Genomic DNA, 27,515 nt, shown 5'->3' on the forward strand with positions numbered 1-27,515 from the left:
ATGTCTATTATTAAGGACGCATAAAATTATGTCTTGACCTTTATTGGACCACGTCCAAGAACTTTTAATGTCTTGTTAAGCCATAGTCAGCAATCAACACACTATCATTACTCTAGACATAATTATAAAGTTACAAATCGGGCACAAAAATGCAGCACAACAACACAGTCAGCTTCATGGAAGACTGGAAAAAAGAACATTGATCCTCGTCAAGGAAGGTTTTGCTAAAATTAAAATTTAGAATTGTTTTTTTCAATATCTCGCAAAAGTGTACTTTATAAAATGTATGTTGCCGCTTTACTACATGTTTATCTTTTATATTGAAATAAAGGAAAAATTCCAAATCGTTTCCTTATCACACAGGAGAAGAGTTTCATCCTATTTATGTAAATAATTTGTAATTTGTGAAGTTGCCCAAAAAATAAAAAAAATAATGATAATAATAAAAAACAAACAGAAAACAAACGCAAAAAAACCTGGCAAGCAACCCCGCCCACCCCTCCCCCTAAAAAGAGAGAAAAAAAAAACAACCCCCCAAAACGATTATGACACTGACATTAGACAAATGATTACTTAGCAAAAATTCTGACCTCAGATAACCGTGTTTGATTCCATTTCCTGATAACACCGGAGAATATTACGATCAAATTTTAAACTAAGAATGACAGTTTTGGCCTGAAGTACCATACTAAAAAACTTCTACAAAAAGCCTTGTTTTTGTATCGACAGACCGTAGATGAGAAGATGAAGAAGAGGGGTGGGGCGGGGGGGGGGGACACACAATAAAACAAAAGTAGAGTGTCATGGCCGAGTGGTTCGAATCCCGGTCGTGACACTGGTGTCCTTGAGCAAGATACTTGACTATAATTGCTTCTCTTAACCCAGGGGTAATTGGGCACCTGCGAGGGAAGAGGTTGATATTGTGTATGAGGAGGCGCCTTATATGCAGCTCAGTCTTGTATACTCCCCAGGGAGCTGAGAAACATTAAAAGGGATGTTATTGGCCCTATGACCAGGGCACTATAATGTAAAGCGCAATGACACGGTTATTGTGAAATGCGCTATAATAAGAACTTGTAATTATTATTATGAACAGAGATGGAGAGTGTTTCTTTGCGACAATATAGGCAGCAGTACTTTATCACTATTGGCTGCTTAATAAGCGTGCGGCTAAAGTGACTGTGTGCTGACGCCTATAGTACCTACCGTGTGTCAAAAAAACAAAACCTAAACATTGTTCGAAATGGCTCCCGAATAACAAGTATATGATTATGTGAAAAAGGTTTATATGCATGAATAGCTTATGGACTCAACTTTCAAAGTTCGAAAATAATTCATGCTCGGGTGAGCACCGCTTACTTTTGTAACAGGTATGAAAAGTAGGCTGCGTAGTAATTAGCCTTCCCTTTGTGGGAGGTAAGCCCTTTGGAGCTATACACAATTCAGTTCAAGATGTTGGCTCACCCAAGCATGAATTATTGTCGGACTTTTTGGATTCATTTGAAAGTTGAGTCCATAAGCTACCCATACATATAAACCTTTCCCCCATATACATATATTTGATATTCGGCAGCCATTTCAAAAGTGTATAGTGTTTTTTTGAGACACCCTGTATAGGCCTAAATGATATTTCCCTTGATATATATTACTATCGTGTTGTGACCTTCCTTTATCATTTCAGGAAAGCAATCATTTAAATCATTACAAACAAACAAATAGAAACAAACACAAACACCCCAAAAGCCCAACGGACAAACATTCAAATAATACCCAAAACCAGTAAAGCTGTTTACTGGAAATATGGACTGAATTGCAGGTCGACTGCCCTCTTTCGTCTGAAAAGTGCCATGCAGTTTGTCGAGACCTATCCACAATTAATTTCAATCGTGTATTTGATCTTAGAAACAACAACTAAAATAATACAAGCTATTACCTTTTTTTTTGCAAATTGTCAATCATCTTTACTCTTAGTTTCAAGTCTCATGGAATGTTCAAGTTTCTTAACGATCAGTATAAATAATTGTACGTCATTAATTCTTATGGCAGACAAACGTGTGCGGCACATGACTAAGGAAAAATCTTATAAAATAGTACAGCCAGGCCGCATTTTAAAAACATAAACCTAAGGTATAAACTTGACAAAATTGCACTGCTCAAAGCATTTGGTTCTATGTTAGCATCATTGTCCGGAAATTGGGTCACCCTTACAAGGTGAAAAGGAAACAAACAGGTGGGGAAAAAATGGCAGTACACAAGTCAATTGGGTGCTTCATCACGCCACTGCAATCTATGTTTAGTTCCCCTGCGTTGTCAGTATGATCGCAGAAAACTAACAAAAGGGGGCCAGTCTGTTTCCAAAATGGTAGATTCAATTTCATCACAATGCGAAACAACAGCGTGAAAAAAGGCCCATATCCAGCCTTTTGTTTTACTCGTCTGGTGTCCTGACGCAAATCATTTCCATTCCTCTGGAGGTGGTGCAAGGTTCTCTTCCGTGTCCGATTGATATTTTGCTAACCTGGGCCCCACATTGTGGCCAGGGTACGCCCCTTCAGTCTCCCCCTCGCACTCCTCTTTGAGCGACTCTTCCGTAACGAACTCCGTTATCGCCGTCAGGGTGCGCGCAGGCACCGACTGATGGCTAGTCGCACCCGCTTTGGCCTTTTTCTTTCGTTCGTTCTTGTTCGAGTCAACTTTCCCGTTGCTCATGTGCATTAGTAGAGTTACTGTGGTACTGTATTCCATAGTTCGATCTCTAAGAAATTGTTTTTTACAGAGTAGGCGCTTAAAGGCCGTGCGGAATTCCCTGTTCGTGGCATATATCAAAGGGTTCAGGGAGCTGTTTATCCAGCCAAGCCAGAGGACTACAGTAAATACACCGTCGGAGACACACTCCGGACAGAACGGCAGGATGCAGTTCACCACAAAAAACGGTAGCCAACAGAAGACGAATACACCCAGTATAGCACCCAGGGTCTTGGCCGCCTTGTGCTCCCCTTTCTGATTGTTATCAAGGACCCTATTCTGGCTTCGTATGCTTTGCTCCTGTCTTCTCGCCTCGCGGTAAATCATCAGGTACACGATGATCATCACTATGGAAGGAACGTAGAAACTTATGCACGACGACAACACGGCGTACACCCCGTTCAAAATAAAATCACATTTGGGTGGGTTTTCGTCCATGGTGTCCGGGCCGTCCACCGTGTGTATCCCCGTCAGAACGGGCACGAAAGACAGCACACAAGACGTGATCCACACGCATGCTATCATGAACATCGCTCTGTTTTTCGTCATTTTACTCTGGTAGTCAAAGGGCTGTGTCACGGCCCAGAAGCGATCCAGGGAAATCACACATAAGTTCAGAATGGAAGCTGTCGACATCATGATATCCAGCGCTTGGTGCACCGTGCAAAATTTACCGAAGGGCCAGTACCCTATGGTGAAAGACGCAGCGTTCCACGACATGACCAGAAATCCCACCAGAACGTCCGACAACGCGAGCGACACCACGAACCAGCTTGTTATCTTGTGCCGAAGCTTCCGCCATGACGTTACGGCAGCGATCACAAGTATATTCCCAAAGACGGTAAGCAGCGAGATGATGGCCAGCGCGATGCCGGCAGCCACGTTGGGATCCCCGGGGGCTAGGAGCTCCGCCTCACTCATTGAGACATTCCGCAGCTCGCCCAACTCGCTGTACATCAACTGGGAGCTGGTGGGGCCCTGTGATAGTGAGGAGGACAGCTCGTCTGCTAAGTTTTCCAAACTCACGGTCATCTTCCGCACGAAGCTAGGTGTGACGCCGCTGACACCATGTCCTCAAGTTAAATCCAAACAAGTCACCGCTCCGAAATTTCCCCGCGTGTACACTTGCCCAAACGGACACGGCATGTAAAATCCATCCGAATGCGTTCGCTATTAGAATCCCGAGAACCTGTGGATTCAAGAACAAAAAAATAACAATCATCATCGCGTCAAGAATCTGTGTCAATCTATAAAAAAAAAAAAATGACAAGTAGACCTGTATGTACAGCAACAAACTCCCATGTCCTTGTTTGGTCGAGGTTGCTTAGTATCTCCACGTACGGTTGCTAGATTGTTATTGATATTGGACGTCAAACACGATGGCATGGCAGCGTTGAATGTTAGCTTTAATATCAGCGACATACAAACCGTATCTGGTATGTTTTATTGGATATCGAGAAGGAGTGTGAAGCGACTGCTGATGTGCATTGGTGACGTGCGCGCATGTCAGCGGCCCCAACTCATACTCGGCATCGCACCACGAGGCTGCGGCGAAGTTTGTTTGGTTTCCCAAATGCCCCCCAAAATTATCATCGATACCATTTTTATCAGAATACTGCAGCCTGAACCTACTTTGTGTCTAGCATTCGTTATAACATTCAAAGTTGCAGAACCATTCTCTCCTCCCGGTTGGCGAACTTAATGACGTCAGTAGTGACGCACAATCTATACAAAATCATTTTTTGTAATACAAAGACAGGGGAGAAGACCAAGAAGCCCGGTTTAATGTCTCTGTAGAGAAGTTAAAGCATGGGTAAATTTCTGTTCATCCGAGAGGGCACTATATCATATTTTGTTTAAATGCAGTGGACACTATTGGTAATTACTCAAAATATTTGTTAGCATAAAAACTTACTTGGTAACGAGTAATGGAGAGCTGTTGATAGTATAAAACACTGTGAGAAATGGCCCCCTCTGAAGTAACGTAGTTTTCGAGAAAGAAGTTATTTTGTATGAATTTGATTTCGAGACCTCTGATTTAGAATTTGAGGTCTCGAAATCAAGCATCTGAAAGCACACAAGTTCGTGTGACAAGGGTGTTTTTTCTTTCATCTTTATCTCGCAACTTCGACGACCAATTGAGTTCAAATTTACAGAGGTTTGTTATTTTATGCATACGTTGAGATACACCAAGTGAGAAGACTAATCTTTGACAATTACCAATAGTGTCCAGTGTCTTTAAAACAGAGTTCAGGTGAAAACTGGGGACAGTGACCGTGAAACAACCTGTTTTTTAAATAAAAGAAGATTCATGTAATATTGTAGTTTTTCCTCTGAAATTTAGTACCATTTTAGCGTGGTCCTGCACGATAATACACACAACCTATGACATAGCCCTAATTGAAGTTATGTATTAATTTTGGCCATTTTCCCTCATATACACCGATGTGTGTGAGCACTGTACACTCAGGACTTTCCCGAGTTCTGTGAAAGAAAGACACAGGCATATTACTCGAGTGGGGTTCTAACCCACAACCTTTGCATTTCTAGGGCAGTGACATATCTTACCAACTAGACAACCGAGATTGCCCGGTAGCTAGAGGCAGTTCGAATCCTATGTTTTAGCGCAGGGTACCGCATTGATGTAATATATGGACAATGTTGTACATGGGTAAAATCAAAATACGTATTTTTATATCCCCGATTCAAATTTCCATCTAGGAATTTCAGTAGTTGGTGAGTCTTTAAACAAAACCTACAGCACCCCTTCCTCTATTCTTGTCAACAAACACAAACCCCCCATCCATCGAGAGATGTTGTGCAAACATGCATACACCACTGGCACTGCCATCACATAATAATATTGGTCGACTGTAGGACAGTCGTCCCTCCGCCACCTGCATATCGGCGTGCGTGATTAACCGAGGTAGTCAATACAAAATTATGACATTAAAACATTGATTGGTAGGGGCCCCATAAAAGAAGCCGTCTTTCTAAAAAATAAAAAACTGTCGTGCGTATATCACTCACTAGCGGGGGAGCAAGAGAGGAGAGAAAGGGGGGGGGGGGGGGGGGGTAAACACACACCGTCGTGTGGTGTCCACTAGTTCAGAGCGGTGCAAAAAGACAGGACATGAAAAAATGCCGGCAATTATTTGACGTTCATGCTCCACGGTGCATGAGTACATCAAAAGAAGATTGTGTGAGTGATGAGAGGATGATATCACTTGCTAATACAAATCAACCCCGTCCTCCTTTCCACACACATGTTTGAAAGGTTAGCAGAATACAAAAGTGTACACGGGTCTATGGGTCTATGGAACAAGAAGACAAAGTTTAGCAGTTTGCATTTCTGTAATGCTTATTTAGAATCAGGGCTATCATAGGTTCGTCTAAAAATGATAGTTCTTCCCCCCCCCCCGATATTTTCGATGCATATTATTTTATGAATGCATACTCTCATATAATATGCATACACTATGCCTACTGGGACATACCGGTTCGTTTGTACAATCGGAACTCTCTTCTTGAACGGTGAGCCAAAATAATATTTAAATCATAGAGGGCGCTGCTTTGGATGAACATGGAGTGAGAAACAAAGTCTTATTAATAGAACAGATTGGTTGACACAATGGTTACAACTTGTTTAACATGATAACACTATCTTAAAGGCAGTGGACACTATTGGTAGTTACTAACAAATACTTATTAGCATAAAACCTTACTTGGTTACGAGTAATAGGGAGCTGTAGATAGTATAAAACATTGTGAGAAACGGATCCCTCTCATTTTACATGGATTTGACTTCGAGACCTCAGAATTAGATTTTGAGGTCTCGAAATCAAGCATCTGAAACTACACAACTTCGTTTGACAATGCTGTTTTTTTTCCTTCCATAGTTATCTCGCAACTTCGACGACCAATTGAGCTCAAGTTTTCACAGGTTTGTTATTTTATGCATATGTTGAGATACACCAAGTGGGAAGACTGGTCTTGGACAATTACCAATAGTTTCACAATTCTCTATAGAGTGTTTTTTTTTTTCAATCGGAAGGAACCCATTACCAGAGAACACCGAACACAGATCAAAATAATGGTGTAAAACTCCGGAGGTAGTTAACACGATAGTTAACTAGATTAAAAGTCGACGAATTGCAAGTTTCATATGAGGGAAATTGTATTGTACAATCTTTGATATAATTCTCTACCAGTGCTAGACGAACATTTTCTTTTTCTTCCAGTCATGTTCAAAACTTTACAAAACGAAAAGTTGTTTACTCGGAAAATTTTAAGTTTTTATCAGGTCCCATTTCAAAACAAGGTCACTAGTGGAATAATTTAAAAACCTCAACCGGTGTCAGAGTGCCGCAAACACCCTCCCAGTACGAGCTGGTAATCCCGATGTCTTATAACAAACCCTCCTAGGTACAGCACGTGATCCTGGGGTCTCGACAATAAGAGACACACCCTGTGATGGGCCATAGTATGGATTCAAGATCAGATCGAAGCTTGACAGAGAGGGCCGAAAGAAGACAAGAAAAATATAGGTCGTCTAACCCCCAGACGAAACAAACACTGGCGCAAAGTCTCCCCCCTCCGCTTTGATCCAATTCAATCGAAAAGCAAACACACACACCGCGGTCGGTACACACCCCTGACTTGACAGGAGGGGGGGGGGGGGGTGACCCTAGGGGGTTTCCCCTTATATGTCGGCCTACGCTAGGTACTGTCAAACCATCCGTGGAAACCCTGTACCGAGAACCCTGGAAACGGTGTCGTGAGACCGTGGACCCAGGAGGGTCATGAGCCTTTCGTTTACCCCGGGATCGCATCGGGGCTCGGCAGCCTTTGCTGATGATTATTACCAACGCACGGCCAGAAAACGATCCTCCTCCGATGTGTAGTGTATTTGCGGAAGTAAACAAGGAAGGATTTTGCACGTTCTTGGAGGATTTTTGGAGTATCCGACTTGAAGATGGTCAATCCACCCCAAAATGTACTTTTGTTCAATCGAACCCTGCGTGTTTCTTTGACCTGTATTCGCTATAGTTGCATCAGGTTCACACAAATTAAGAACCAACTGAAGTATCTACACTGCAAATTTGTTGGTCAAAAAATGTGTTGGGTAAATGTATTACTATTTCGTTGGTCACAAATAATGGACGTCGGTTAAACAAAACCGTTGCCCAACACGCTTGGGCAAAGTTGACCAAACTATTGGTTAACTGATTGGTCCAATGTGTATATTATTGTAGTTGGGCAAGATTTGCCCGAGAAGTTGGGCAAAATTACCACATTAACCAATGGTGTTGTGCACAAAGCTTTCTGGTTGTTGGGCAAGTGAGTTCCCGGTGCGCATTTTATTATTGCAAGTACAGCGTTCGTACTGTATTTATGTAGTAGAAGTAGGCCTACACATACACACACAAGCAACATCATGGCGGCTGGCTGCCAAAAATACTCTTCGAGATTGGGGAATGGAGTGCTTCTCTGAAACGTTATAGGTAAGATGCTAACAACAACCAATATTTAAAGGTATACCCATAGAATACACTGATTCATGTGTAGGGACACAGTTAAATTTTTAGAAGTAAAGTAGGACGGAGCCCACCGTACATATGTTTACTCCCGTGTTGGGGAAATGGCTGCATAGTCCGTTGTCGTTAACGATCGAAAGGCAAGGGTTAGATTGAATCCGTTGTGTTCCAGACTTTTTGATCGGGCTCAGTTATCTCGTCAAAATTATATAAAGGCAATATAATTTGGAAATTATAATTTAAAAAAAGCAAAAAAAAAAAAAAAAAGCAGTTAACACTGTTGATTGCTGACTCTTTTAGCAGAATACTTCTGACATGCTTAATTTATTTACCTCATCAGATCGAAAAATACTACGCTGCCCAGCTTCCACAGATACAACAAAGCAGAAGTTGAAGCCGAAGTGAAGAGGAATGGTTGGGTAACAACCTTTGCCCCACACGGTTGCCCAACGTTGGCTCAAATATCAACTGACAACATTATTGGGTAACATTATTTAACCAACAAAATGGTAAACAAACTTGCCCAACTATTGGTCAAAAAATATTACCCAACTTTAAACATTATTGCCCAACCACTGTTGGTTAAATTATGCCCAATTATGTAGCCAGTTGATATTTGAACCAACGTTGGGCAAACAAGTTGGGCAATTTTTGACCAACGAGTTTGCAGTGTAAACCTTGACAAAACTTTGCTTAAACGTTCTGCGCGAAAAACCTGTTCTAAAAGCCATAAAATTCGCAGCCCATCCCTTTAGTTTGTGTAAAACATCACCAGCATTCCATTTCTATCATTATCATTTCCGCAGCTGACATTAAATCTGTACACTTTAACAAACAAAGCGCCCTGAAGCGCGCTTTAGGGATGACTTTGAATGGAAAACATAAATCATCAACCTGATAATGGCAAATACGATGAAAAATTGTACACAATATTGACTGATAGTTATGTTAAGCCAATCCCATAACACATATCTTTTGGAAGAGAGGAGTAAATTCCTTCTGAGCCTCAAGTTGTCAGTAAACTCACAACTCCAAAACACACCTTTCATTCCCATTTCAAAATGCCAAACATTATCAGCTAATCCATAGTCTGAACATTACTGTTTCCCCCTAAACTCTTGTCACAAAATGTGTTTGTCCACAAGTTGGTTGACCGGACATGTCTGTTGAATACTAGATGTTTGAAGTGGCTTCAATAAAGGAAATATTGCACTCTGCTTTCTCGTTTAAGATAATAGAAATGAACGGAAAAGAAAGCACATTTCAGATGAAATTTGCACAGTTAAACTTCAAGATACCTGAACGAGAATTTTGTTATGATTGAACACACTTAAAACAACCAAAAGGTGCACCGTTTATGCAAAAACAAAGAAGAAGCTTGAAAAAGGAAGTAAAAAAGTGCACAGTTTAAAAGAAAAGATTCCCGTGTATGATGAAGTTGAAGGAAATGGTGGACAACTTGGAAGTGGATATTGAGCGTTCTGAAACAGTAGGGGTCCCTCGTAGCGGGTCGATCCCACCTTCTGCACCCACCAAAAACACCTTCTGCACCCACCAAAAACAGTAGGGGTCCCTCGTAACGGGTCGATCCCACCTTCTGCACCCACCACAATCACAAGCCCCGAATGACATCTTCAAGTGACTGATATTGATCTCCAGACGCAATAAAAAGTGTATTGGTGAAGAGGAAGCCCGAGTGTTGGACCCAAGAATGCCCAGGGGGCACTTCTGATGGACTCCTTTTACCCTTTTGGAATATTTATATTGTTATTCAAAGGACGTTAAAGAGCGTTTTTCGGTATGGAGTGAAGAGGGGAGGTATGTTTTATTGTAACTCTTCTTGTACATTTTCGACTTGCCGCGTCAACAGCATTTGGCTCTACAGAGTGCATTTGACCGTGAATGCGTATACCGTCTGTGTCTTGTTTCCACTTCATGAATTATTATGCATGTATACTCTGTTTTTTATAAAGCACTGAAGCGTCGAGCCATTGCATTATATAGCCTCAGTTTTGTTATCGTCTCTAAAAAGAAGAAGAGAGAATTAAGAAAACAAAATTGTTGGCCCGTGTCTTCTCGCCTATTTATGGTTGACGTCAGCCTACCCTATACCGCCATCTTGAATATATAAAGCTGCAATGCAACAATAGAAACGCACAGCTATACGCGCGGCTAACACCATAGACCTTATTGCAGATAGCAAAAATCCGACGTCCCGCAAAGGATTGTGGGAAATATTTTGCACCTCCAGTTATACGGTCGTCACGTAACGTGTTCTACAAAGTTTTTTTGTAAACAATAAGTTTGTAAACATTGACATTGTTTGTGGTGGACGGTCATGCTTCTGTGGCGGAAGACAGTTTCACCCACGAATACGGGTGTACCTCCATGATTTATTTAGCCATGTCAGATGTGTATTATTAACATAAAAAACTACGACAATAATGCCATCGGACCAGTGTGTGTGCTTTGCGACTCAACGGAAGAACGAGGGACTGTACATGTACGTACATACGTATGGGGCGCCGTTTGTCCATTAATTGTTTGACACTTTTAAGGCATGTTTTTACCATGGTTTACAGCAATTAGATGTAAACCATAGAAACTGTTGCCAAATCCTGTTATGGTTTACATACCAGTAACGTATTTGTTGTGTATAAGTTTATGGTTTACAAACCATGAACATACAAAAAACATTTACAAATCGTGGTTCATAAACCAAGAAAATTTACGCATCTTAAAAACATGGTTAATAAACCATAAAAACTGAAGCATCAAATTCATGGTTTACAAATCATGGTTTATAAACCATGAAAATTGAGACATCTAAAAAACATGGTTTATAAACCATGAAAATTGAAGAATAAAAATCGTGGTTTACAAATCATGGTTTATAAACCATAACAAATGAACCATAAAATCATGGTTTGTGACCATAGTTTATAAACCATGAAAATCGAGACTTCTTAATAAACATGGTTTATAAACCATGAAAATCGAGACTTCTTAAAAAACATGGTTTATAAACCATGAAAATCGAGACTTCTTAAAAAACATGGTTTATAAACCATGAAAATTTACACATCTCAAAAACGTTGTTTGTAAACCATAACAAAATGTGCACTTACAAATCATGGTTTACAAACCATAAAAATGTGCACCCACAAATCATGGTTTACAACCTATAAAAAATGTGCACTCAGAAATCATGGTTTACAAACCATAAAAAATGTGCACTCAGAAATCATGGTTTACAAACCATAAAAAATGTGCACTCACAAATCATGGTTTATAAACCATGAAAACGTGCACTCAGAAATCATGGTTTACAAACCATAAAAAATGTGCGCTCACAAATCATGGTTTATAAACCATGAAAACGTGCACTCAGAAATCATGGTTTACAAACCATAAAAAATGTGCACTCAGAAATCATGGTTTACAAACCATAAAAGTGTGCACTCACAAATCATTGTTTATAAACCATAAAAACGTGCGCTCACAAATCATGGTTTACAAACCATAACAAATGTGCACTCAGAAATCGTTTACAAACCATACAAGTGTGCACTGACAAATCATGGTTTATAAACCATAAAAAACGTGCACTCACAAATCATGGTTTATAAACCATAAAAAATGTGCAGTCAGAAATCATGGTTTACAAACCATAACAAATGTGCACTCAGAAATCGTTTACAAACCATACAAGTGTGCACTGACAAATCATGGTTTATAAACCATAAAAAACGTGCACTCACAAATCATGGTTTACAAACCATAAAAAAGGTGCATACACAAATCATGGTTTATAAACCATGATCGTCTCAATTAAACCTCCTTCCCAATTCTGATCGGTTCCCATTTCCCCCATGCCACGTGCGAGCCAGCAATTATGCAATGCACCGTGTGTGTCAATGCTGTGATCAATGCACCGTGTGTGTAATGCTGATGCAATAATAGCTCTATGAATGCACCGTGTACAGAATACACCACAAAATACACAGAAAATCAGCTCTTTCTCGGTCACACTCCTGCCACATCCATTTTGCAAACCCATCGATCGTGTACGATCCGAACGTTGAACGTTGTTTAGGCCATGTCCGAAACGTAGCTGTAGCCGAAGTCGTCGTTTCGGACACGGCCTAACTTTTTTGAGCGAGGTGCCAAATTTTTCCCACAGTCCTTTGCGCGCACATGCGCAGTTGTTCAAAATCGCTATCTGCAATAAGGTCTATGGGACAAAGTGCAACCTTTACGCGAGGTTATACCCTATATTCAACTGGCACTGTGCTAATGCTACACAACATGATGTGAGGGCTAGTCTTTTGCTCAGGTCGTTGGAATTCTCTGGAGCAATACGGGCAGATATCCTGCAACACACTTTCAACATGTCCTTGGATTGTAAAAACAAACACAAAACAAACAGTTCATTGTGTTGTCATCCAGCCATCACTCTGAATACACTGCTTGAATGCAAAAACATTATAAATATCATTGCCATCACCGATACAGAGTACAGTCATTCCAGTTGGGTTCCTAGTACGACAGTCGGATATTAGCATTGGGTAATCGATGTTTGAACGGGACCAGTCTAAGTTTGCTTTGTTTCATAGGCGAGACATTAAAACATTTTCAAGAGGGCGAAAAGACACCGAGTATAGGTCCACAGGATTCATTTTTTTTGCAACGTCACAGCCCAAGTTTTTTTGCCAACCGAGGTTGGAAAACTATGGAAAGCCATTAATGCAAAACACAAACAGATGACCACAGTTCGTAACAATGTCACACAACTATTCAAAAATAGTGTTGAATTTGCTGGAAACAAAGCAATCAATCATGAGAGATATCTTATTTAGATGACAGTTTGCAGAACATTTGGAATTTTTGTTCACATCATCTGTTTAGCACAACTGAATGTTTGGTTAACATTCGGCCGGCCGTTCCAACCACCAGCGCGGTTCGTTTACCAACACTGGAAAGATCTTTTACATCTAAGTTTACAAAAGTAGTCATAGTCTTGTACCCGAGCGTTGATAAAATAAACCAAGATGGATACAACAAAACATGTGCGCTATTGTTCTAAGAAACACATCATCGTTCATTTATTCCTATTGGTTTCACAGATGAACTTATTGAAAGTATCCGCCCATCTTCAAGTAGTTTTTCTTGTTCAGTTTGACGTCGATGTCACTTGATCAGGACCCTCTTTCGCTTGGTTTTAACACCGGATCAATCAGTAAGTCTTTTAAAAGGAATGGATGGATTCAGTTTCAGCTTATTCATCAGTCTGAGAACATTAATTTGCTGAAACGAAACCTAGACAGCAGACAGAAGGAAAGAAAAAGGAAAATGTTGGGATACAAAATGATTTGTGGGCCATGCAGTGGGCTGATGGTCGTAGCCTGCCGTTAGATTTGACTCGAGTCCCAATCCCGTGCCATCCCCGTAAAACTGTTGTTTTGTGATGCTCTGCATTCCCAAACCTGTTCCATTCTCGGGACCACATTTGGACGGCGAGCGCGCACTGCTATACGGCTTGTGTGCTAGTTGGCACGATATGCCACACATCTCTATGTTGCAGTGACTCTGTGGACATTCCATACACTTAAAAACACTGGACACTATTGATAATTGTCAAAGACCAGTCTTCACAGTTGGTGTATCTCAGCGTATGCATACAATAACAAACCTGTGAACATTTGAGCTCAATCGGTCGTCGAAGTTGCGAGATAATATTGAAAGAAAACACACCATTGTCACCTGAAGTTGTGTGCTTTCAGATGCTTGATTTCGAGACCTCAAATTCTAAACTTGAAATCAAATTCTACTCTCGAAATCAAATTCGTGGAAAAGTACTTCTTTCTCGAAAACTATGGCACTTCAGAGGGAGCCGTTTCTCACAATGTTTTATACCATCAACCTCGCCACATTACTCGTCACCAAGAAAGGTTTTATGCTAATAGTTATTTTGAGTAATTACCAATAGTGTCCACTGCCTTTAAGGACAATCCTATTCTTCAACATTGTAAACAGCGATGTGTGGACGCTGTGCTTCAAGTCCCTCTACTGTGGACCTCTCTAGTTCTTGGGTCCACACTTCGTATGTAATGCCTACCCACACCTATACATCTTATTGTTTGGATTTACTTTTTTCTTTGGTGACGTCCATCGGTTTAGTATACACGCAAGCGAATCGAGTATCCTCGCCCATCCTCGCTTTTGTTCAAGTTCAATGAATGGGTATAAAAAACGCACACATACATAATCTAGTTTGGTGGTGGGCACCAAAGTCTTGCTATTACACCGTTAATGTGATCCAATTAGTTAGGACGTGTTGTTTTTCAGTTGCAAGTTGAGTAGGGTAGATGGCCTTAGCTTCCAATCCAAACCGGAACTTCTTCAGAGGCATTACATACTTAATGACAGGTGATATGTTTTTCAGTTGCAATGATATTTCAATCAAGACTGAATTGATTTCTACTGAAAAGGATTAATATTATGTCATTAATGGAATATGGATAAAATACGTCATAGGCGTAAATGTTGAGACTCAAGCCACTACCCCAAAAACAATATCATTCGCAAAAAAAAAAAAAAAAAAAAATTATCATTGGAAAGAAGTAGACATAAAGAGCGCTTCGCCATTCAACCTCTCTCCCATCATCAGCAGGCAACACGTTTTTCCCCATCAACCCCGATGGCATCCAATACTACAGATCTCACTGTCATAAAAGCAACTGGTACCATGAAACAAGCAGCGGAAGGTATAGCACTACTATCCACTCACCACTCCAACTCCTCAAGAACCTCCCAAGCCGATCCTCTCAAACTGTTGACTCGAGCTGCCTATCCCTAGACTAAAACAGAAAAGTATAACTCAAGTATCTCCTGCTCGGTTCAAGTAGAAGAAGAGGACGATGATGATGAAGGTGATGATGATTTTTTCCCTCCTCCTTCTAACACATCGTACAATGTTTGCTTTTCAGGTATGTCGCACTTCACGGCTCTGATTAAAGCCTGCCGATGTTCAAAGCGCCGGATAATTTTGCAACGTGCATCGATTTCCGATGGCGGAACTGCAGTTTGGTTATGTCTGACCCAGTTTTAATACTTAATGACAGGTGATATGTCCTAGAAAAGCCCCTATACATGTATGGGAGAAAGGGGGGAATTAAATTACCAAAAGTAATGTATGGGCAAGCAAATTAAGTTATCTCCAGTTTTCCACCCCTCGTGTTTTTGTTGTTTATCAAGGTTGGAAGGGGGTGGAAATCTGATGGGGGTATATAGGGTTGGGAAACGGCGGTGTATATGAGTGAGAGCTTTCTCGTCCAGGGGACATGGGTTTCAGTCACTTGGAGAATGCATATACTAATCGAGAAAGAGAGGAGGGAAATGCCTATACACACACCTGTGTGTTTGTTGTTGCTCCTAGCCGAGACGAGAAGCCATGCCAAAAAAAGCCTGCGGATAGGGAAATTGTGCACAGCACAAAAACTAATCAAATCTTACCCCCACCGTTCATCAGTACACCCCGCGTGTCATATAACGGCCGTCGTGTTTCCCGACTACAGCAGACATTCCATCGCTTGATAATGGCGGTACTAATTTAGAAAGACAAACCCTGCGCTCATTTAGATGTGCGTAATGAAACCTAGTATATTAAAGGTTTATCTAGCCGATGGGGGCGTGATGGGGAGAGAGAGAGAAGGGGGGGGGGGTGCAGACTATACGGACGGACCGACACGTCTGCAGACTCTAATGGGCGACGGCGGAAAATTTAAGTTGCCGATGGGGTTTTATAAAAAGAGAGAAAAAAAGAGAAGGAGCTGCTGCCAGACTATACGAGCTATTGATCAGCGCAAGATATACAATGACTACACTCAGTGTATGAGGCCCGTGGTTGTGTACATATTAATAAGTTGAACCCAATCAAAGTCGATTTGAATTGCAACGAGTGGCTATGATACGTCGCTTCCGTGAAAAAAGGAGAACAAGGAGGAGGCGAAGAAAACGAAGAAGAAGACGATAAAGAAGATGAAGAAGAAGATGATGAAGAAGAAGAGAGAGAAAGGGGGAAAACACCACCATGTAATTACTTGAGAGTCACCCATGAACTCGGTGGTGTAATTATCCGGCGCGCAGTCTGGGTGGATGAGATTGATCCAAAAATGTATCAAGATTTTACGGTAGGCAGAAAATCATGGGATAAGTTGTAAAGGTTTCTTGGGCTAAAATTTAATTGTATGCGTATGGATGGGGGGGGGGGGGCGAGGGTGCACTGCAGTGCTGAGTAAATGAGTAAATTACTTACAGTACACAATATCCACTGAAATTTAAAAAAGTGTGGTAGAAATTTGTATATTTATTTCTTACAATGTGACTGTGTTCGATTTCATAAATGCCAATTATAAACGATATTATCAATCATTATTTGCTTAGTAATTTTGAGTGTGACGTCACAATCATCTGCTTTTTTGATAAATCATCCTAACCAACGTTCATGGCATTTTCAAAACCACACATTCAACTTTTGGCTACGGCTTAAGCTCCAGCCTTCTTCTTAGAATCCCCATACCAACAACGCACGTTTTCAAAATGACCGACGGAAGCCATAAGCCATAGCTCAAGTCAAAGTTGCGGTTACGAAAAAGCCTATCCAATATCCTGTAAAATCGAACTTAACCATTAAGAAATAAAGTTAACCGCAATTTCAGCCCCATTTTCTGTATTGTTTAGCACAAATACATAATAACCTTTAAAGGTCGCTACCGGACAAAAAACAAAAATTGCGAGGAAAAATAAGTACAGATTTAAACAAATTAATACTTTGAAGACCAGGTAATTGCAAACAAAGACACTTAATGGGAACGTAAACCACATGGAGAGGATCCATTATTGGGCTGTTCGTATAGATTCACGGCCGGCAAGTTGCGATGGTTGATGATAACCCAATACCCGGTCGCTCTTGAGGCAGAGTGGTACAGGTTGAAATACAAGACTCTGCCATCCACTCAGACGGTTCCTTACCGCAGGTATAGAGGGTAGAAGTATAGTTCAGAACGGGACGGTATGGATTAGTATAGATCACCTTGCTGTGTGTTTGTGTGTGTGTACGAGCCGCTGAGGGCGTTTGTTGTTAAGATCTCAGAGGCTTGGAGTAGGTATACACATTCAAACCGGGGACCTATAAGAAAAGAGGACATTAGGGTCCACTGTGCGGGAACGGCGCAGAGATGGAAAACGTGTACAAAGCCAATGTGAGCTGTTGCAAAAAAATAGGTCCATAGTTGCAGGCGTATATACACTTGTGTGCATGTGCGTAAATAGAACAGACCATATTTCAAAAAAGTAACTTCGAGTCGCATATTTTGAGTAACGGTTTGTAACAATAGCATACCTAGTTTACCTCATTTGGTTCTGAATCCGAATTTGTTTTATTTGTTAGTAGTCCCTGTCCCTGAAAAATCACCTTTAAAACAGCGCAGTAAACCAAGCATACGAGAGTACTTTACATGCAACAAATAGTCAGGTTCTGCTGTAAAGCTATACAGTACGTCGAAAAGTGCATTATGTGTCACCAGAGTAGAACACGATACACATCACAGCCTGAATGAACTTATCATATTAGCCGCAGTCATGCTAATTTTCTTTGCCAACCGAGCACATTTAATACCCCAGGGAAGGGGAGCAATTTTTATTCTCCCTTTACCTCTCCTTCCAAAAGTTAAAACTTAAACCATAACTCTACCTCTTACACAAGGGGCTCAATCTTAACCGTTGACATCTCTCGTTGACAGAAATAGCGCCCGCTGCCGATAGTCGACGGTCAGTTGCTGCCGAGGAACAAGTGCCATAACAGAAGAAGTTAAGATGTCATAATGGGGTTGGCATATATAAAAACCTTCACAGTACAAACGAAGTTTTTCATCGAGGAAAACAAAGATGGATAATTGCAAGCTACATCAGAACGTTTGGGAAGTACGTAATTGTCGTCGGACCAAACACAGTGTAAATGGGCGCACCATAGGAGTCATAACCTTCTACTAACGTCAAAGCTTCAATTTTTGCCAACCCCCCCGTGAGCCTGCACTGCAAAAACACACTAATTATTATTACATGGCTCACAACTCACCCAATCTCATCGATGTTTCAATGGTTTTTACTCCAACAAATCGACAGTGAGAATAATTCTCCTCGCAAGGGATTTGTGCATTTCACGGAGAGTAAATTTGTGCCAACCAAGTTGGACATTTTGTAATTAATCAAGGCCGTCCATACAAAAGTGAAGTTTGTAAACACCTTATGACCACTGGTAAAACAAAACAGATTTAACAAGGATTCTGCGTCAGTTTGACGCCTTTCTGGGTCTGTTCTGACACTGATTTTGGGTCATACGGACTCATTTCGGGTCAAACCCCTACATGTCATTTCTGACATGGACACTTGTCGAATGATTGCACACTATGCTCTGTTCGATGATGTGAAAGTCTTTACTTCACTCAGCGCTAGCTTATTACAAATAAAATACACACCTGACTTGCAAAGAACAACTTTCCTCCCAAAACAAGTTCTCTTTTTTAAGGAACACTGTCCTAACCATCCCCAATTTTCCTGTAGTAGAAACTGCTGAGAATTACACAAAGATACACACAAAAGCTTCCTATACATTCTATTGATTTCAAGACAAGGCAGTATTCAGCGGAGAGCGGCTGAAAATACCTTCCGTTAAAATTACTGCGTTCACACACTCCACGGAGTTGATGAATTAAAACACTGAGCACGATTGACCAAATAATTACTCCGTGTGTGTACGTCACAAAATCACATTAAAGAAGCTGTACGCCGACGCCATTAAGAAACTGCATTGTTTTTAACACAAAAAACAATGGCTGACCTTTTTATTCAAGGCACGACACAGTGTTGTTATTTTAAAGAGCAAAGCGTAATAAGTACACAGTGTGATATATTTGAATGTGGACAAAAGTTAGATCATCACGGTGTTTTTGTTTAAAATAGAATACAGCAAATACACCAAAACCGGTTTAAGCTTTGCTGAGTATTCTGTGCACGTAAACCAATCACAAGCTTTTATTCTGATTGCTTCAAGTCCAAATAAGCAAAGATGAGGTTATAGTGATGATACAAGTTGCCAATTCTCTTGACAATCCGTACTGAGTAACTTTTATAATCAGTGAGCTCTCAGATTGAAACTAAATAATGTTTTCACCGATGTTACAAACCCCGAAGTTTGTATATAAAACATAAGGCAGAATGACTTTATGTTAGGTCTGGGCCCATTTTTATAGAAGTGCTTAAGTAAAATTGCTTAAAAAATCTGCTTAGCAGCAACAAGCAGGATACCAGTCACAAACTGCAAATGTGACATGATATTTTGGCTGGTAGACCTGTTCTGGTAAGCAAAGCTATGTTGTGCTTTACTTTTAATTGTTCTTAAGCCGCTCTATGAAATTTGGCCCTGGTGTATTTTGTAGCCCACATTATTTTTGTTAATATTTCCAACTTTCTGTAGTGTGAGAACTCACAGCCTGAGCGATTCAATTTGGTTGAAGATCTTTTGTCAATGGGCGTTGTTGTTACAGTGAAAGCATCTATTTATAGCAAACGGTTTCGTGCGATTGCAACCAAGAAGGGGGTTCTCCACTTTATTATAATAATAACCCCATTTAATTGACTGAAAGACATTGACTGTTTAGGGGAGTGGATGGAGCATCAGGTGGTTTTAATCCTCTATAACGCACAAGAACACTATTAAGCCTCACTATACTAATCCCAAGTCAACGCCCCATTATAATAGCCACTGTCGTTTTGAAAAGGACACACTAACTGGCTGAGTAACTGTTTCGTTTTGTTTCGAGATGGATGGCACATCAATAAGATAAAACATTTAGCTTCGTGCGGTATCGATTCTTTACTTTCAAGGCCATCTCAAGAGGGAAGATTTTCACTGGATAAGTGGTGTGTGGCAGCTTGAACCCGCTATTTCTTATTGACAAAGAGATTTCAGGTCCCAACTCAGAGTTATTGAACACTCTGTAACGCCCCCTTTACAATCACAAAACAATTTCTCTCTAAAACCATTACTTTCAAAACAAACATCCCGTTAAGCACAAAACACAAATGCAACTTATTTACATTTAAACATAAATTGTTTAAAAACAATGTTTTAAAAACAATGATGGTAGAAAGCTCCACTTTAAAAATATTACTTTCTGAGGTGTTGTGGTTTTTAAGAAATAAATAAAAACATTTTCACGAAAAATAGTTAGGCACGCACAGGAATCTCCTGAAAACATTGCTCTCTAGTTTCCACTTTTTTTCCTCACATAATTGGCGACCAATGAAGGTAAATTGTAATTATAAGCATCTTCATTCAAAGTAAGTATTCATGTCATAGCCAAGAACTTGATCTGCAACAGGTATCAAAATCCTTTAACAGAACTTGAGCTGTGACATTCTCAGGAATGTCTTAAACTCTTGTTAAGACCCCTTTCTATAAGATTACACGAACCAAATTTTCAAATCATAAAAGACTTCCAATGCTAGATTATTTGCAATTGCTTTCCGAACCGGGCCAAATGTATCAGAGTTGCTTTAAAGTAGCTAAGCACAACCAAATGATGCTTACCAGGGAAAAGGTTATCAGCCAAAATTTAATTCCCCATCAAGGCCCGATGCTTCGTTTGTTGAAAGGGCAAGGGCACCAAAGACGTTTTGTCCTTGGTAAAGGGCGCCAATTTCTATGAGGAAATTCAAAATTTCTATCGAAGTCATACTATATGGGCAACGGGGTAATTGTCCATGTTACCTCTATGAATTAATAGGCCTGCCATTATGTATCATCTATCGACTGGTTTCATAATTTCTGATTAGCAGAGACTGTAAGCAATACTTGCTACCGTTAGACCAATGCACGGTCAGAAACGCCGAGCAGCGGCTACAACGGTTAGCAAAAACATACGGAGCCATGAGCTTGTTTCATATGCAAAATCCAAACCACCCCTTTAAAGCAATTAATGTCTGGCTCATTAAGATTGTCTAATTCCTGATAAAAACACACTATCCGCATAAAGAGAGAGAGTTAATTCTTACGTCCTCGTGAATATTTGTAAGTGATGAACAGAGATGGGGGGGGGGGGGGGGAGAAGAAATAAACCCTTGTGTTGGGATGATACACTCTGTGCAGTGTGTCAGCCTAAAGTCAATAAGACAAGATTCAATTGGCGTTAATTTGTCTGGCCCAAGCCCCGAGCCCCAAGCCCCGCGATGTTTTCATTACCGCTAAAGGTTCATCTGGTTCTGTTTTCCGTGAAAATAAGGAGGAGACCGCAGTATCAACTCTACTACAACTAAGTGAAGCTCTAGTTGGTTTACAGGATGGAGAAAGCAAGATTGACTTTTATTATTTTTTACTATTTTGATATGAGCCTTTCCAAGTTATACAGGCGGAATATAGTGAAGTTTTGATTTCTTTAAAATGGGGGTTGACCTAAAAGGCAGGGGAAAACACTGAAATGACACGATCCCATTCGGGCGGGGATGATGATTTTATCAAAAAGTGGGAAAGCTAAAACAATAACATACGAGTGTTGACTGAAACCATAAATGTAGCTTTGACTTCTTTTAATTGGGGTTAACTTCAAAGAGGTGGGTAGGTGGTTGGCGGGGGGGGGGGGGGGGGGGGTACTGGATGGAGATGATCTCAGTCGGGCAAAAATGATTTTATACCAAAGTGGGAAAGCTAAAACAATATAAGAGAGTGTTGACTGAAAACATAATATAGTTTTTACTTCTTTAAAATGGGGTAGCCCTATTCCTCCTAAGGAGGAATACTGGAAGAGGATTCCATTCGTGCGGGGATGATTTTAAGAAGGTGAGCTAAGACACAATAGTGAGAGCGTTGACCAATAGTTTAGGCTTCTTTAAAATGGGGTTGACCAACAAGGGAGTGGGTCGTGGAGATACTAAAACGCGACAATCCCAAGCTGGCGTTGATGATTTTGATAAAAAGGTGGGAAAGCTAAAACAACAATGAGAGTGTTGACTGAAAACATGAAACGAACTTTCCTAAAGGGGGCGCTTTCCCAACTGACTTTGCTATCCTTTCCGCCCAGATGATAATTCCCACAAATAAAAAAATAGAGAAAATAGGTTAACAAAAACAAGGATAATATATGTCAAAATGTAAAACAAAAGAAAAATGAAACCACCCAATTCCACCTATACTTGACTGCAGTTTGTCTGGGGAATATGCATTTGAAACGAAATATATCGGCCTCAATCCATTGAATATAATACCTAGAAACCCACTTGAACCACCCCCTCCCCCCGCAACTACATTTTGGATGAAGAATCCATTAAAATGGAGGCATTTTCATCAGGACATTAGAAATACTATACTTTCAAAACGTTGAGTGTTCTTATGATGAGTAAGCAAAATACATTTTTTTTTCAAATGACCTTCTTAAAAAAAAAAAAACATAACTTTTGGAGCGGCTGCTCTACTTTCAAAGATCTAGGCCAAATTTCATGGCGTGTGCTTTACCACGTGCTAAAGGTGTGTGATCAAATGCATAGTTCTGCCGGTGTCGCATGCAATTATGTCCTTTATGTAATACTATCCGGAGGACAATATTGCATATGCAATAATGTCCGCCGGACGGTTTTGCATATGCAATCGTGTCCGCCCGGACGCTAATGCATAATGCACTCGTGTCCGGACACACTTGCATATGCAGTTGTGTCCGCCCCGTGCAAAACCGTCCTTGCAGTAAATTAATCGCCCTTGGTCGAACACGTTTATTTACAAGCTAAGTGCATGTCATGAATGAAATGGAAAGTTCGGCCGTTGGGTATTCGCTGCAATCATAAAATACGTTAATACTCAAGCTGCATATTATACGTAGGTTCAGTGCATGCACGCTCGCTAACGCGCGCAATGCATGTACTGCCATGTATATGTCCGCCGGACGGTTTTTGCATAGCCACGGACACGATTGCAGTGCAAAAGTGTCCGGAGAGGACAGTATTACATGGCGGACACAATTGCATCTGACACCGGCCGTAAATGCATATATTGGCGGTGACCAGACCCAGGAATGTGGACACTGGGCAGATTTAACATAGAACCACTAGTTGCAAAATATAGCGTGAGTTGTGCTTTGCTTACGTTAGCGGAGTTAATGAAATAGAAATTCCGCTAACGGGTCACCTATAAGCAGAAAATAGCCTCTTAGGAACTGGCCATGATCAACAGGGACTTACAATACGCGTCAACGTAAAATCAATGCTGATAAGGCGCTGTGACGTCACATTATTTGCGCATGACCTCATCAAAGTATAGGGCGCCCTCGGCTGGAGGTCAACGAAGGGTTTTTATTGGCCCATCTTGTGCGTCGTGCAGACACAACAAAATTAGTCCTTGAAAACCTGTGACAGGAGATAAGTTTTGAGAAGAGATTTGAATTTTGCGCATGCGGTTTAAAGACAAGATCTAAGATTAAGAGAGCTCCATATGTGTGGCGCAGCTGAAGAAAAGACCCGTCACCCCAGGAGTTCTCGAGACTTGACAGCTCAAAGATGAATCTAAATGCTTCGGTGAAATCGAGCCCAGAGGTCAATTTCACAAAAGGTTAAGATCTTAACTACAAATCAATCAAAAAATTGCTTAGCAAAGTGCAATGTCACAAAACAAATCACTGTCACAGTGAAACTGACAACTCATCATAAAATGACTCTTTACAATCGGGGCCAGAGCAGATATACATAATCTACACATTGCTCAACGAATGTAAAACACCAGTGACATTCAAACAAAAACAGGAACTCAGCATAAAAAAAAGAAATTGAGAGCCAAGGACCTAAAATTGCTTCATCTCTTATGGTTCGTCCTTGTCAAAGTCACAAACCTACTTGTAAGTCACAGCTCATCAATACAACAAGCGATAGCACATACACTAGATAAACGATCTAATTGCAGACAGACTGAGGTGGTGTATTGAATACACATTTTGGAGAACCGAATACGACGTATACGATATCATATAAAGGCGCAGATGTTTGATTGATATGACCGCATGTCAAGAATTGAAAGAAGGTTTAAACTGTTAAAGTAAGACACGCTTCAGGTGTTCTTAAGGAATGTCTTACCTGTCAGTCTGGAGAGCACTCAATGCCAGTCATACACTAATCTTGATCAAGATTTCATCTGCTGTAGTATAGTAATGTCAAGTACGGTCAGTTAGTAGTGTTGAGCAACATGCTTGCGACAACTACTTCAAGGAACCCCATGCGTTATGCATGATACTGAGGTATCAGATTGTGAAAGGGAAAATCGACTCGGCCTCCTCATCTCGGTACGGGTGATTGATGATGCTAATGATGATGATGCGCAGCCGGATGACAACCATGGTATATTATATCCATCCATCAAGACATGACTCCGTGTGCAGCTACACGTACGTCTGCGTGTGTACTGCGTGCGTTTTGGTGGAAGCCGTACTTCAGGGGAGCAAACGGACTCTGTAATTGTGTGATGAGCGCTCTTACCGTCCCCGCGGGAGCATCGGGCCCCGTGCTCGGCTCGCCGCACAACCCGGTTAGCACGGTGATCTAGCCGTGAGCGAGTACCTGAGATTGGTGGTTCCTCCTTCATCCAATGTGACCCGTCATCTTCGACTGGACATCTCATCGCCCGGTCAAACATCAGGAGGAAAATTATGCATGAGAGAGGGTTTGGTTCACCGTGCTCCCTGCTCAAAGCTAAAACCTATATCCGGTTATATAAATAAACACACAATTAATCCTACTTTAGATGCCGCTGATGCTACGCACCATGATTAGACTGTGCTTTTGTTTCTGCGCTATTACTCTATCCGTCTGTAGATTTTGTTTGTATAACAACTGGAGTTGTTTCAGCCGTGATTGATTGCCGAGTATACTGTCTACAGTAATGAACACACGACACTTTACTCCCCCAACATCAACTGAACACCATGAACATACATTACGCAGAATGACGACAGCTGGAAATGCGTGTACTACAGCACGTTACTTCACACTATTGGTTATTACTCAAAATATTTACTAACATAAAACCTTACTCGGTAACAAGTAATATTATGAGAGGTTGGTATGTACAACATGTACACAACATTGTGAGAAACGGCTCCCTCTGAAGTGGAGTAGTTTTTGAGAAAGAAGGAATGTTCCACGAATTTGATTTCGATACCTCAGATTTGGAATTTGAGGTCTCGAAATCAAGCATCTGAATACACTCAAGTTCGTGTGACAAGTTTTTTGTTTTCTTTCATTAATATCTCGCAACTTCGACGACCGACTGAGCTCAATTTTTCACAGGTTTGTTACTTTATACATAATATGTTGAGTAAGAAGACTGATCCTTGACAATTACCAATAATAGCCAGTGTCTTTGAGGAAATGCATACGAGTAATCGCTTTTAAAATTAATGGCAATTAAAACTTGGTGTTAAAGAAGCCTATTATAAACCATTATAAACATATAAAATCATTTGTTATATCCCAAAATTTGGATACCAGAAGCGTTTCTGCAGTAACGCTTCTGAGATTGTATTCATATAAGGGATTATTCTTCCTGCGTGGACATATTCACCCCAGATTAGACATTTATAAAAACGCGACTACCCTTTGAAATGAATTTTTTTAAAATTTGTGATTTATTGTTCTACAAGTAGCCATATACAGAGGATTGAAACAATTGAGCAGTTCCAAATACCATACTTAACGCACACTCAATATCAATACAGTTGCTGTATTTTGAAGAAGGCATCAATAAATAATATGTCCCAAGTAAGACCATTAGCATTGACCCATATCGTACCAGCTATATTAGTACAAAAATAAGTCCAAAATTGCATACAATTTAGTTTCTACTCCAATGCAATTCCCCAAATGAACATTTCCACTGAAACGGTTAAAAAAAAATTGCAGCTCTGAGCGTCAATGAACCTTGGCTTAATAACAACTGAAAAGATGATGAACTCCCTCCGGGGGTGAACAATAAATGAAGTAAAAAAATAAAACATGAACATCAATAAAGATTGGAATGCAATTTCCTGATTTCTAATCAGGCGTAATGACCCATTCGCCATAATTTGGAAAGGTTGTTTAGCTGACAGTATTATATATAAAGTATTGCAATGGGGGTGATGAGAGGTTTTAGAAGCTACTCAGGGGCTCGTTCTGGTCGTCTAGGGTCCATTTGTTTTGCTCGGACAGAAGTTTTACAATGGGCATTTTAAGTCCATGCAGCATTGAGTTTGCAAAGTTTAATTTGTACGAACTGCCGAGGACACTATATCAACATGTCGGTACGGACATGACATTTTGATGAGCGCAGTCTGCCAATCCAATACCTCGAATAAGGTTTTTAATGATACACAATGCCGGCCTTTTTGACCAATTAATATCATCTACTATGGAAGTGTCGTGGCCGAGTGGCTAAGAGCAACGAAATCAAGGGGTAAATGCATACACAGTACAAGGTTAACCCTCCTACTCTTTGACCATTCGGTATTATCCATTGTGGTTTTGAATCATACCTATTCTAGCATGCAATTGGGAATGTATGAGGTGTTTGCATCTATAACAACGAAATCAAGGGGTAAATGCATACACAGTACAAGGTTAACCCTCCTACTCTTTGATCATTCGGTATTATCCATTGAGGTTTTGAATCATACCTATTCTAGCATGCAATTGGGAATGTATGTGTGCATCTACACTTTACCTCTGCATGCCCCACAGTTACCATGTCGAATGACCCGAGCCGAACACAAGCGGCTTAATATCATTTCCTCACGGACAAATCACTGATAAAATATTAACATTATTATTTTCCTCTAAAGGAAGAAGGGAGGCAAATGACTTTCGGTGGGAGAGGAATTCACCGATATAATGTGGTTGCTGGGAGGTATCGAGGCATAATGCTTGTCCCCAGCCGTGCATTGCCTCCCGGTTACCCATTCAGTCTCTGACCATCAACGCGTTCCGACGGAACCAAAAGGGTCTCTACTCCGTAATCCGAGGAATTCCAGCGGCAAATATCCGCAAAGATCCGGACGCCTCGGGAACGTTGTCACTAGGGGGGAAAGCCAACATTATGCACAAACGGATGGATCTACATGTCATTGCCCCCCAATACTCACGTCATACGGGCACATATCACAG

General features: G+C 40.8%; 1 protein-coding gene across 1 annotated transcript in view; it reads right to left on the minus strand.

Annotated features, from left to right (window-relative positions):
* Positions 1-2,367: 2,367 nt before the first annotated feature.
* The window catches only part of LOC117295021 (D(1) dopamine receptor-like), a 49,197-nt gene continuing 24,049 nt past the window's right edge, over positions 2,368-27,515 (minus strand). The window contains exon 3 of the mRNA XM_033777583.1: positions 2,368-3,934. Within this exon, the coding sequence (XP_033633474.1) occupies positions 2,455-3,777 (1,323 nt within the window). The 5' untranslated portion in view covers positions 3,778-3,934 and the 3' untranslated portion in view covers positions 2,368-2,454. The remainder of the gene's footprint in view (positions 3,935-27,515) is intronic.

The sequence above is a fragment of the Asterias rubens genome, chromosome 9 (genome assembly GCF_902459465.1).
Source record: "Asterias rubens chromosome 9, eAstRub1.3, whole genome shotgun sequence".
NCBI lineage: Eukaryota > Metazoa > Echinodermata > Asteroidea > Forcipulatida > Asteriidae > Asterias > Asterias rubens.